At 47.3% G+C, this 12904-nt stretch overlaps 1 protein-coding gene across 1 annotated transcript in view; it reads left to right on the top strand.

The window, feature by feature from the left end:
• NIPA1 (NIPA magnesium transporter 1) overlaps nt 1–12904 on the top strand; it is a 155455-nt gene that overhangs the window by 31677 nt on the left and 110874 nt on the right. The window contains exon 3 of the mRNA XM_069204286.1: nt 9347–9437. Coding sequence (XP_069060387.1) covers nt 9347–9437 — 91 coding nt within the window. The remainder of the gene's footprint in view (nt 1–9346; nt 9438–12904) is intronic.

The raw sequence follows: 12904 nt of genomic DNA on the forward strand, positions 1-12904 counted from the left end.
GCCATTTTGCGCCCTTTTGTTGGGAGCAGGAGAAGGACCAGCAAACAGTATTTCATTGTTACCTGTAGTTTCACAGCCATTACTTCTCTTAGTGTTCACACTATTTGGTGCCAAAAAGGTATAATAGAGTTACATATCCATGTGTTTGAAACAAGTTGTGGGTTGCGCCACATCGAGCACAGCCATCAGAACGTGCTGGGAACAGTCTATGTAGGCGGTGCGGTTTCATATATACTCTGTGCAAGTAGTATAAATTTATCAGTTTAAATCTGGCATTGCGAGTCCCTTCCTGCATTAATGCGCATGCCCTATTCCACTCCCCATCTGTAAGCAGAAATCCCAGGTCTGCCTCCCACATAGCCCTCATCACGTTGATATTAATCTGTCTATCTCTCTTTAGGGCCTTAAAGGTCCTAGAAAGTAGCCCACGGTCGCATCGTGGGTCTATAATAACTGTTGTGAGGTGGGATTCAGTGGGTTCCACAGGGAAGGATGTCCAAGTCTCCTGAGTCGTCTGCGATAGGCTGGCGTATTGTAGGAGTTGGCCCTGGTCTATGTCAAAGAGGTTCTCAGCCTCTTCTTTCGTGACAAATGCGCCAGTCTGATATAAATCACCTGCTTTGTTACATCTGCCCGCTCGCATTTTGAAAAATCTAGTATTTCGGAGGCTCTAACAAAAGGGCGAATCCACCAGAGCGGAAAAAGGCGCGCGTATGGCACCCTCTGCAACACCAGTGTGACAGCTCGCTCCCACATCCTCGCCATCTGCAACACTAGGAAGGGGATATCTAGCGGCAGTCTAGCTCCTCTCATGAGGAAACCTGGTTACCCAGATGTACATATAGTACCTGTTAGTAACTCTTTTTCCCAGTTGGGGGTATCACTACACCACATGGTTGCATATTGTAGCAAGCTCGACATGTAGTATTGATGGAGGTCGGGTAGTCCCAGTCCCCCTTCAGCTAATTCTAACTTCAAGACCTCGAGGCGGACTGTACATCTCTTGCCTGCCCAAATTAAGGATCGCAGTAGTTTATCAATCTGCCGAAACAGCAAACAAGGCAGTTCACAAAAAGAGTTTTGCATGACATATAGACACCTCAGGACTAATACTATTTTACTGAGTGCTATACTACCAATTACCGACAGCGGGAGGGTGATCCAGAATTGAACAGAGGCCCGGAGACCATCCATTATACTTTCATGTTCAATTTGCATTGAAGCAGAGGGGAGTGGGCTATTTGCATACCCAGGTACTGAAAGGACTTGGTCTCCCATGTCAACCCCACCTGCGGCAATGCCGCCGCCTCAGCTCTCGTCAGCCCCGACATAGGGTACAATACCGTCTTTTGATGATTGACCTGGAGGCCAGATATCTCTCCAAAGTCAGCCATCATTTGCAACAAAAGTGGGATTGTTCTTTCCGGGTCAGGAACATACACCAGAGTGTCATCTGCATACAGCGATACAATGTGTGTTCTGTTCCCCACCCTTATGCCCCACCTTTCTAAGCCTGCCCTCAGCTGTATGGCTAGAGGCTCTAGGGTGTCCTGTGTCCCCTTCAATAACAAAGGGGTCCAATACTATAATCCCCGTTCGCACACGTGCCCGCGGCGCCATATACAGCAGACGCACCCACGACAGGAAGTTTGGTCCAATGCCAATCCTGCGTAGAACCTCCCACAGGTAGTCCCAGGACAAGGTATCAAAAGCCTTTTCTATGTCGAGGGCCACTAATGTGGCGAGAGTTGCAGAGTCGGACATCTCATGTAGTACATACGATAACCTCTGCAAATTCATATGGGTTCCCCTCCCCGGAATGAACCCACGTTGATCGTCCCATACCAGATGGGTTACAACTCGCCACATACGGGTTGCCAGTACTTTTGCAAGTAATTTCACATCGACATTGAGCATAGATAATGGTCTGTAGGAGCTAGGATCCACTGGATCCTTCGCTGGTGTCGGTATCATGACTATCAGTGCTTCCCTCATGTGTATTGGAAGCGAGCCTTCTCCGTGAATGTCACAAAGTGTTTGTAGTAATCTGGGGATAACTGTTGCAGAATATGCACGGTAAAACTCAGTTGGTATACCATCAGGACCTGGCGTCTTACCGTGCGCCATGGCCCCCAGAGCTTCCTGTAGCTCTTCTAGTGTCACTACCCTCAGTCTGTGCCTCAATATGAAGGGGAATGTGGAGCCAATCAAGATACCGATACACCTGGCCTCGGTCTTTATTCTTCGGCGAAGTGTATATGTGTTTCAAGTGATCCCACAAAAGTAGGTTCACACGTGCTTGTCCCATACACCTCTCCAGTTGGTCCTTGCAGTGACAGGATTGTTGGTAAAGGCCGTTCGTGCTTAAGAAGCCAGGCCAGCATGCGCCCTTCACTGTCTTCCTCACGGTACAACTATTGTTTATAATTCTTAGGTATAGAACTATACAGCCTATTCCATATAGCTCCTATTTTTGAGTGCGTCACGCGACAATCTGCCTCAGAGACATTTCCACTGGCCACTCTAGACTGAAGAGCAGTCAGGATGTCCTCTTGTTGTGCAAGCTCCCGCTCCAGTTTTTTTCCTAATACCATAGGATTTACCAATGCTGTATCTCCTAATAAATAACTTTAGGGCTTCCCATTCTATGCCTTTGTAAGGAAATGCCTCCTTGGCATGGTTACCCCCTGACTTTTTGCCTTTGCTGATGCCAAGTTATGATTTGAAAGTGTGCTGAGGCCTGCTAACCAGGACCCAGCACCAGTGTTCTTTCCCTAACCTGTACCTTTGTCTCCACAATTGGCACACCCTGGCATCCAGGTAAGTCCCTTATAGCTGGTACCCCTGGTACCAAGGGCCCTGATGCCAGGGAAGGTCTCTAAGGGCTGCAGCATGTCTTATGCCACCCTGGGGCCCCCTCACTCAGCACAGACACACTGCTTGCCAGCTTGTGTGTGCTGGTGGGGAGAAAATGACTAAGTCGACATGGCACTCCCCTCATGGTGCCATGCCAACATCACACTGCCCTTGGCATAGATAAGTCACCCCTCTAGCAGGCCTTACAGCCCTAAGGCAGGGTGCACTATGCCATAGGTGAGGGCATAGGTGCATGAGCACTATGCCCCTACAGTGTCTAAGCAAAACCTTAGGCAATGTAAGTGCAGGGTAGCCATAAGAGTATATGGTCTGGGAGTCTGTCATACACAAAATCCACAGCACCATAATGGCTACACTGAAAACTGGGAAGTTTAGTATCAAACTTCTCAGCACAATAAATGCACACTGATGCCAGTGCACATTTTATTGTGAAATACACCCCAGAGGGCATCTTAGAGATCCCCCCTGAAAACATACCTGACTTCCAGTGTGGGCTGACTAGTTTTGCCAGCCTGCCACACACCAGACATGTTGCTGGCCACATGGGGAGAGTGCCTTTGTCACTCTGTGGCTAGTAACAAAGCCTGTACTGGGTGGAGGTGCTTCTCACCTCCCCCTGCAGGAACTGTAACACCTGGCGGTGAGCCTCAAAGGCTCACCCCCTTTGTTACAGCGCCACAGGGCATCCCAGCTAGTGGAGATGCCCGCCCTCTCTGGCCATGGCCCCACTTTTGGCAGCAAGGCTGGAGGAGATAATGAGAAAAACAAGGAGGAGTCACTGGCCAGTCAGGACAACCCCTAAGGTGTCCTGAGCTGAGGTGACTCTGACTTTTAGAAATCCTCCATCTTGCAGATGGAGGATTCCCCTAATAGGATTAGGGAGGTGCCCCCTCCCCTCAGGGAGGAGGCACAAAGAGGGTGTAGCCACCCTCAGGGCTAGTAGCCATTGGCTACTAACCCCCCAGACCCAAACACCCCCCTAAATTGAGTATTTAGGGGCCCCCAGAACCTAGGAAGATAGATTCCTGCAACCTGAAGAAGAAGAAGGACTGCTGACCTGAAGCCCTGCAGAGAAGACAGAGACACCAACTGCTTTGGTCCCAGGCCTACCGGCCTGTCTCCCCACTTCAAGAAAAACTGCAACAGCGACGCGTCCCCCAAGGTCCAGCGACCTCTGAAGCCTCAGAGGACTACCCTGCATCTAAAAGGACCAAGAACTCCAGAGGACAGCGGCCCTGTTCCAAAAAAAACTGAAACTTGCAACAAAGAAACAACTTTTAAAGGACTGCACGTTTTCTGCCGGAAGTGTGAGACTTTCCACTCTGTACCCGACGCCCCCGGCTCGACCTGCGGAGAAACAACACTACAGGGAGGACTCCCCGGCGACTGCGAGCCCGTGAGTAGCCAGAGTTGACCCCCCTGAACCCCCACAGCGATACCTGCAGAGGGAATCCAGAGGCTCCCCCTGACCGCGACTTGCCTGCTTCAAAGAACCCGACGCCTGGTAAAGACACTGCACCCGCAGCCCCCAGGACCTGAAGGATCCGACCTCCAGTGCAGAAGCGACCCCCAGGTAGCCCTCTCCCTTGCCCAGGTGGTGGCTACCCTGAGGAGCCCCCCCCCCCCCTTGCCTGCCTCCTTCGCTTAAGAGACCCCTGGGTCTCCCATTGAAACCAATTGCAAACCCAACGCCTGTTTGCACTCTGCACCCGGCCGCCCCTGTACCGCTGAGGGTGTACTTTTTGTGCTGACTTGTGTCCCCACCGGTGCCCTACAAAACCCCCCTGGTCTGCCCTCCGAAGTCGCGGGTACTTACCTGCTGGCAGACTGGAACCGGCCCCCCCTTCTCCATTGAAGCCTATGTGTTTTGGGCACCACTTTGACCTCTGCACCTGACCGGCCCTGAGCTGCTGGTGTGGTAACTTTGGGGTTGCCCTGAACCCCCAAAGGTGGGCTACCTTGGACCCAACCGTGAACCCTGTAAGTGCTTTACTTACCTGGAAAACTAACAAATACTTACCTCCCCCAGGAACTGTTGAATTTTGCACTGTGTCCAATTTTAAAATAGCTTATTGCCATTTATGTCACAACTGTACATGATATTGTGTTGATTTACAGTTCCTAAGATACCTGAGTGAAATACCTTTCATTTAAAGTATTGTTTGTAAATCTTGAACCTGTGGTTCTTAAAATAAACTAAGAAAATATATTTTTCTATATAAAAACCTATTTGCCTGGAATTGTTTTTGAGTGCGTGTTCCTCATTTATTGCCTGTGTGTGTACAACAAATACTTAACACTACCCACTGATAAGCCTACTGCTCGACCACACTACCACAAAATAGAGCATTAGAATTATCTCTTTTTGCCACTATCTTACCTCTAAGGGGAACCCTTGGACTCTGTGCATGCTATTTCTTACTTTGAATTAGTGCATACAGAGCTAACTTCTTACAGCCTTGTGTTGGGTTGTAGACCAGTTCACGCTAAAATATCCAGCTAGTGCCGCCTGCTTATCTCCCTTATATTCTGGGTCCCGAGTAACTCAGGCTGCAACTTCCACAGAGGAATCGTGGGTCTAGGTGTATGTGTCTTGCATTCTAATAACAAAGGGGCATGATCTGATACAAGTCTCACCTGGTAGGCAACACGACGGAGATCTAGTGTACCTATGTTAACCAGCAACAATCTGTCCAGTCTGCTATATGCCCCAAGCCTAGGTGTGTAACAGGCATATACTGTGGAGGTGGGGTGTAGCTCCCTCCATATGTCTACGGTGTGTAAGCTACTCATAACCTCACGAAGTTTAGCTGTCATATGTGGCTTAGTGCCTAGTTTTGGTGGGGTCATGTCTAAAACGCCATCCAGAAAACAATTAAAGTCTCCTGCCCAGATGACGGGCATTCCCATGTAGGGTACTTATTCCTGTTGCAGTGTTTTAATTAACTCAGCATCATCCGAGTTGGGGTCATATATATTCAGGATGCAGAGTTCACGCCCATCCAATTCATGTGAAGGAATGTATAGAGGCCTTGTACATCTGCTGCTAGGCTTTTGAAGTGGAAAGGCAACCCAGACAGAGACCCCTGTGGCGTATGAAGAATATGTCGCTGAGTACAACTGTCCCGACACGTTTTCTTTTTTTTCTTTCTGTGCCTCACTATCCATCAAGTGCGTCTCCTGGAGGAGAGCAATTTGGGTACCTATGCGTCTAAGGTAGGTGTGTACTCTATTACGCTTTACAAAAGCCCCCGCCCACATCTGCCCCACTTGTATATTCTGGTCCAACGCGTGCTCAATAATGCAACTCCATGTTCTCTCTTCCTCACAGTGTATACAGTACCCCATGTGTATAAAACAGAATACCAACTACAACACATAACCACATTCTACATCCCCATCCGCCCCGGGTAAACGCCTCCCCCATCTAGTGTCTGCCCAATTTGTGTGCACGCCCTGCTACCTACTCTAGAATCCAGAGGAAAGGGAGAGCGAATCACTACCCCCACTCAATAGCAAGGAACTGTTCGAGATGGTGCAGTCTACGTGCATGTACTTCTTCAGGACCCCTCACACAACCATCCAAACCCCGCACGCACTTCGCCCAAGATAGTAACTTAATGCTGCAATACAATAAATACAAACTTATAAGTAACAACCAGGTACAGGGCGTAGCCAGTCGCAGTAAAAAATAGAGGAGCGTGCCTGTTAGATCACCCCCACCCCTTCATATTGTAGCCATCCCGAGTCCCACCCTCCCAAGCTTCGGTAGGTAGTAGAATAGGAAGCAGGAGGGGGAAGAGGAGCAAGAGAGAGGAGAGCAGAAATAAAGTCAATATTTCCAGGGCTAGTATGAGTCCCAAACTGGTAGTCCTTTATAGCGCTTTGGTAGCATCTCTCAGCTAGCTGCAATGTCCGAGTCTGGTGTCAGGTCAGCATCGCCGCGTGGTGATCCAGAGCGCGATGATGCCTCAGAGGTGACTGATTTCACTAATAATATGGCCTCCTCACATTCCTGTCTCTTTCATTACAGACGTAGGGTGCCATCTGGGCGCACTCTTTATTCTGTCTCCACGGCTGGTGCGGTGGCGCCTGTTATTTCTGTATGTAGTGGCCTGCAAGTCCCCAGCACCTTGGCCTCTCCTGCGGCTCCCCCTTTGCGGGGTCTCCAGGGGTCCCTCGCCAGTTCTCAGTTCCAGCCAGTCCCAGTCTTCCTCGGGCATCTGGAAGAAATGTGCGCGGCCCGCATCTAGTACCTTCATTTTGGCAGGGTATAGGAGTGTGTAAGTGTAGCCCATTTCTTTCCGTTTTTATTTTGGCAACTATGTACGATTGCCTTTGAAGCTGCACCGCCCTAGTGTAATCTGGAAAGAAGCAAATCGTGTGATTCTCATAGGTGGGGGTCTCCAAGTTTGCGCACTTCCTGTAAGTTTATATCTTGATCGCTATAATTGAGAATCTTGGCAATAATCATTCTAGGAGAAGCTCCTGGTGGCGGAGGGGGGGCTCAATGTCCTGTGCGCCATTTCAGCCACAATAGGCTGAGGGGGGGCAGTGGGCATTGGTTTTTTTTAACCACTCTTCTAGAAAGGCCTCCGGGGCCTTCCCCTCCACTCCCTCCGGGAAGCCCACTATGTGTAAGTTGCATCACCTCACTCTCCCCTCTGTATCTTCGGCCTGCGCCCCAGCTTACACGTTTTAGTCTCAAGGATGGCTACCGTGGCTTTCAATGTATCTATATCCGTCTGTAGGCATGTCACTTGCTGCTGAGTGGCCACCGACTGTTCTGCCACCACCCTCAAATCTGCTCTCAATAAGTTAACGTCCACCACCATAGCAACAGTTTGCGTCTGCACTGCCTGACCGGATGCCTCAATAGCTGCCAAAATCTGCACTCCAGTGGGCTCGTCTCCCTTGCCTGTGGGCATAGGTGAATATTTCTGCAGGCTTCTTCCTGCACTCTGGGCGGTATATTGCTCCATCCTGGTTTGCTGTGTGCCTTTGTTTGATCTGTCCTTTCCCAACGTCGGTCTCCGACTATCTCACAGGGCTCTGGCAGCCTTGTTTTGTCGTGTCGCAGCAAGCAACAGTGATTCCGCCATATGCGCGCCAAACAGCCACTGAGTCTAGTCCAGTCCGCCTCTGAGGCGCAATTTCCATCACCACTCCAGGTATCTTCCTGTTCGAGCAGCCAGTACGGAGTTCAGCTACCCATTTCCTGGTGTTGGGGCCATCGGGGGGGGGGAGAAAATGGAAGCAGCTGCGTCCAATACAGACACCCCAATGACAAGGCCTTGGCTACTTCTAGTGCTCCTGGACCTCCTCCTTCTGCTCAGCACTGTTTCACACCAGACTCTGGCATACTCTACAAAGCCAAAGCGCCGGATCAGGTGCCCCACGTTGCCCCAGCCGCGCCACTCTCCGCACCACTGTCTCTCCGCTGGGTCCTCCTCACCGTCACCACAAGTCTCCCTTTAATCCACTAGGTTGCACTCGGGGCCCTCCAGGCCCAGGCCCAGTGATTTTCATCAGTGTCGCCACCCAGGGGGAGGCCGGGAGTGACAAATAAGCGAGCCGCCTCCCCTTCCTCAGAGTTCTTCTGCAAGGTTCTTCCGAGGCAACAGGCCTGTTTCAGGACCGGGCCTCAAATGCTGACGGTCACCGCCACGGCTGCCATGTTGTAGTCAGGCACTCCTTGCGAGTGCGGCTCCGCGGCTCGTCTGTGGTGTCTTTTGCTCTTCCCCCTGCCCTCGCCACAGTCCTTCACCTCATGTCAACTGGATCACCGGGTCTGAGGACGCTTGGGGTGGCAGGATGGTGCAGGACTTGAACGCCGGGGCAGGGTGCACTCACTTTGTTCATCCGGTCAGCCATCTTGTTGGCCACGCCCCCTACTGCTGGCAATTTTGTCTGATGCACTGAGGCGATCACTGAGGCAAATTTTACATAGGATGGCCACTGAAGTCATTTTGTCTGATGTCACTGTTATAACACTAATGATATTAGTAGCTTGGGATGATTTTTATTGATCATAAGTAACTATTATTAAAGAAAAGGTTGGAGAACCGTGCCTTAGACAAAGGCCACTTCCATTTCTGTTCACAGTTTCAGCGTTGTCTTTATTATGAGAAAAAAAATTCTATGTGGTAAAAAGAAAATAATATCTCCGTCATAGCTGAGAAAAAACAGAAAATGATGTGTCCTGTCAGTGCTGGTTTTTACACTAGCAGTATTTATCAAAGTTTTTGACTACCACCTTTGTTTTTTTGCATCTGGAATTTTGCAACACCAGTAGTGGAACTAAGAAATGGCCTTAGCAGACACAGTACTATTAGAACAAACACAAATATTAGAACAGACCACTCATTGAGAATAGGACAAATGCAGACTCTGAAGAATATGGCTTGTCATAAAAACTAATAGAACTTAACGTGACATAAATGTAACAGTTGGTTTCCATTTTTTTTAGTGGGCCTTGGACAGATTTTGAATTTCCTGGCTTACACAGCTGCTCCTGCAGTGCTAGTGGCTCCCCTTGGTGCACTTGGCATTCCATTTGGGTAAGTATATGAGTAAATACTCATTGTCCAATTTGATATTCCTCGATTTATGAAAATGTATATATGAAACTGTTTGGTTTCTGCAAATAAATAATTCAATTTTTAGTATTAAATACATAGAGTATGCTTGTCTGATATTAAGTAGCTTTACAATATGTTCCAGTATTTATGCTAATGAAGATTTTATCATGGACTGATATCTTTCGCCCAATACTCTTGTATTTTTTGCCTGGCAACTCCTGGGTGCACTTATAAGCCATAGCTTTAAATGTGGACTTTGAATAAGATTGTGCATATAGGCTCAACGTTCACTAGCGATACTAAGATATTCAGGGTCTTCCTTCTTATTAAAAACAATACATTTGTAACACTACGTGCTATTTCTCAGAAAGCGTTCTGTTTTCATCTAATCGTGCATCAGTGTTACCGATTTGTAGACTGCAGATCAGTGGACATTATTCAATTATATATATTGGAGATGCTTTACAATTATAAAGTAACATGCCGGCTATAACTTTATATTCATGTATAAATGTACTCCTCATACTTCTAAAATATGTTGCTGGGACTCAAAAAAGCACAGGGCTAGAAACAAGAAGGGTGGCAGACAGGCATATTAGCATTGTATCCCCCACTCACAGGAGCAACATTCTTTCTTCCTCTGGTTTCCAGGTTGGGGAGCTCTTTCCTAAACTAAACTTTATTTTTGTTTTGCTGTAAATTAAGAACCTTAAACAAGATCACTGTACATAGCATCCGCAAGGGCACATGAAGGTACATATGCAGTGAGAAAAGGAATTTGAGTATCGCAACAGTTGTATTCATTTTCAAACTCAGACTATATGTCTGTCCGCTGCTATTATAGCATTTACAACGCCTGCTCAATATGTCCTATCTCTGCTCCTTTTGGCCTTCCTTATAGTGATGTCTCATACTCTTTTCTTTTTCTTAGTGGTCCCCCACAGGTGTACTATCTCGCATGCCATTCTCGCACATTTCATATCTCACTTATGATTCGGCAGAAGCACTCTGTTTCTCTTGGCATGATTCCCTGGTCTGAAAGTGCAACTACCCAGAAATGTACTGTAATCTGAATAACCTTCTGTTGTCCTCATGGAGGTCTCTTATCAGGAGGGTCTAAAAGACCTCCCCACTACTTCCACACTAGCCCATTTTTGCATAACCTTCTACCATCGGGTCATCTGTGCCTCAGGAGGCTTCATCCATCGGCTGGATATTCTCTTTTTGGCTACTATTGCACCTAGTGCCTCACGTTTGTATTTCATGTTCCCTTTGTTGGGCTTGCAGATAATGCTGGGTAGGTACTGCTTAACATCTAATTAATGATGAAAGCCTTCTTGTCAATAAAGATTGTCCATCTATTACCTCTCTCCAATATCTCACAGTTGTGAGGCAAACCCATGTCACATGGGGGGAATCCAGCTTATGCTTTACACCAACTGGGACATTCTGAGAACTGCCTTGGTTACATCCTACTGAGCTTTTCAGGCATCTGGTATCGCCTGTTCTGGTAATTACATTGTAGCATTATCAAAGTGGCATTACTTGTTATCTCGTTAATGTGCGTGCATGTTGAGGTCCATTCTTCATCTGCGATGGAGCATTATGGTCTTCATTCTACGAACCACGCTTTTATTGCCAGGCCAGTATTGGTGGCCTTAGATTATTTAGTTTTAGGGCACAAGGGACACCATATAATCCAACAGTAAGTCTTCCCTCAGTTGTGAGTGATAGTATTTGTAACAATGTAATTGTGACAAAGATCTGAAGGATAATGCTGTTGCTTAAGGGAGTCTTTTCAGTACTGTAAAAATTGTCCATTGTCAGCTATTCACGGCAGTCAAGGGGGGCTTTGATTTATCATAACATATGCTCAATAGGTTGTATGGTGTGAGATCACCATATTAGCAGGCAGCTTTTGTTACTGCAGCATTTACACCAAGATCATCAATTTTTCACCTGTACAAACCATATTTTGGGTTCAGATCTTTGCCACCTTTTCAAGAGATAGCATGACAGAGTGTGCCTCTAATCATTTTACCTGTCTCTTAAGAGGCAACTATTGGTAATCAGAACTTGCAGAACTTAATCTCTGCTTATCCAAATCATTTTAGAAGGGGTGGACTTTGTAAGGGGCAACTTTTTTTTTCCAAATCCATCCATCAGACTTGAACATATCACTGCTGGAGTCTGAATACTTAATGGAATTACCATAGGTTAGAAGTGACTCAAAGTTTGCATCCCTTTTTGTTTTTTGGTCAGACAGTCTTAGTTTGAAGGATTTACCCTGGAATGGGTACCATGCTCACTGTGACACAGGATTCAAACTGCACCTCACAGATGGTGTCCAGCAAGAGTTAAATATTCCTTGGTTTGGGGACTAGTCATCAGGGACATAAAGCAGGTCCCGGCAGCGCCTGCCAGTGCAAGGGGCCCCCACCCTTAAGTGGGACCTCCATGTAGTCCAAGGTCTATGAATATCTGTGAGATACTGGAGACTGAGGGGCCCCTCACCACATTCTGCAGGGGGGGGCATCATTTTGTGATATGCCACTGCTAGTAGTGCCAGCTGGACTGTCTATTTTGGGCAGGGTCCAAGACTGATTTTAAATTTATGGTCCTTGTCTGTAGTGGTGCTGTGAGCAAACAAATGATAGACAGAATTGTGGCCAGCACTAATTACCATTGACTAGGATTAATTCAAGCATGCACCCATCATTAGTATTTTCTATATTTTACACCATATGCTTTCTTTTATGGTAACTTTAAAGCTTTGCCTTACTAAACTAAAGCTCATGAAGCCAGCTACTGCAGCATGTGCTGAGCTTTTCTCATCTGTTATTTTTGGTGCTCACATCAGTTTGTTTCTAGGTACAACTCCCTAGTAGGAATATGTGTTCCCTACTTAATGCTTGATGTGTGTTTGAGCACATTGACACATTTTCACAAGCACCATTAGTATTTTTTGTTGGGTTTTTATTACATTCTGTAGCCCTGTAGGTGTGTGGCCTGTCAATGCTTTATCATCTGCAAAATAAAGAGCAGCTGGGGGCTTGCCCTTGTGTAAAACATGTTAGTGAGAAAACATCCTGACATAACACAACTAATTTATCCTATTAGTGTGTGGACCACTTTTATTCAGGCAGACCATACCTTGTTGTTGCCAAGGAGGAGAAGGATCAATTGTAGCACTGATGCCAATATGCCCCAGAGATCTAGTTTTTTTTTTCTGTGACCAGTTTTCATTGTCTTCAACAAATTCCATTGGCAAGACGAGAAGGGTCCTAAATAAGGTTATTCATCCCTTTTGGATACCTTTGCTATGTTATGTTGATTTATGTAGTGGCGTATCACCAGAAAGGGCATCCTGGCGCTATGCAGGTCAGTGGGGATTGCCTCGAGGACTTTACTGGAAAAGCCAGTTGTTCAGCTTTTTTGCGGAATTC

Source organism: Pleurodeles waltl, chromosome 8, assembly GCF_031143425.1.
Source record: "Pleurodeles waltl isolate 20211129_DDA chromosome 8, aPleWal1.hap1.20221129, whole genome shotgun sequence".
In the NCBI taxonomy this organism is placed as follows: Eukaryota; Metazoa; Chordata; class Amphibia; order Caudata; family Salamandridae; genus Pleurodeles; species Pleurodeles waltl.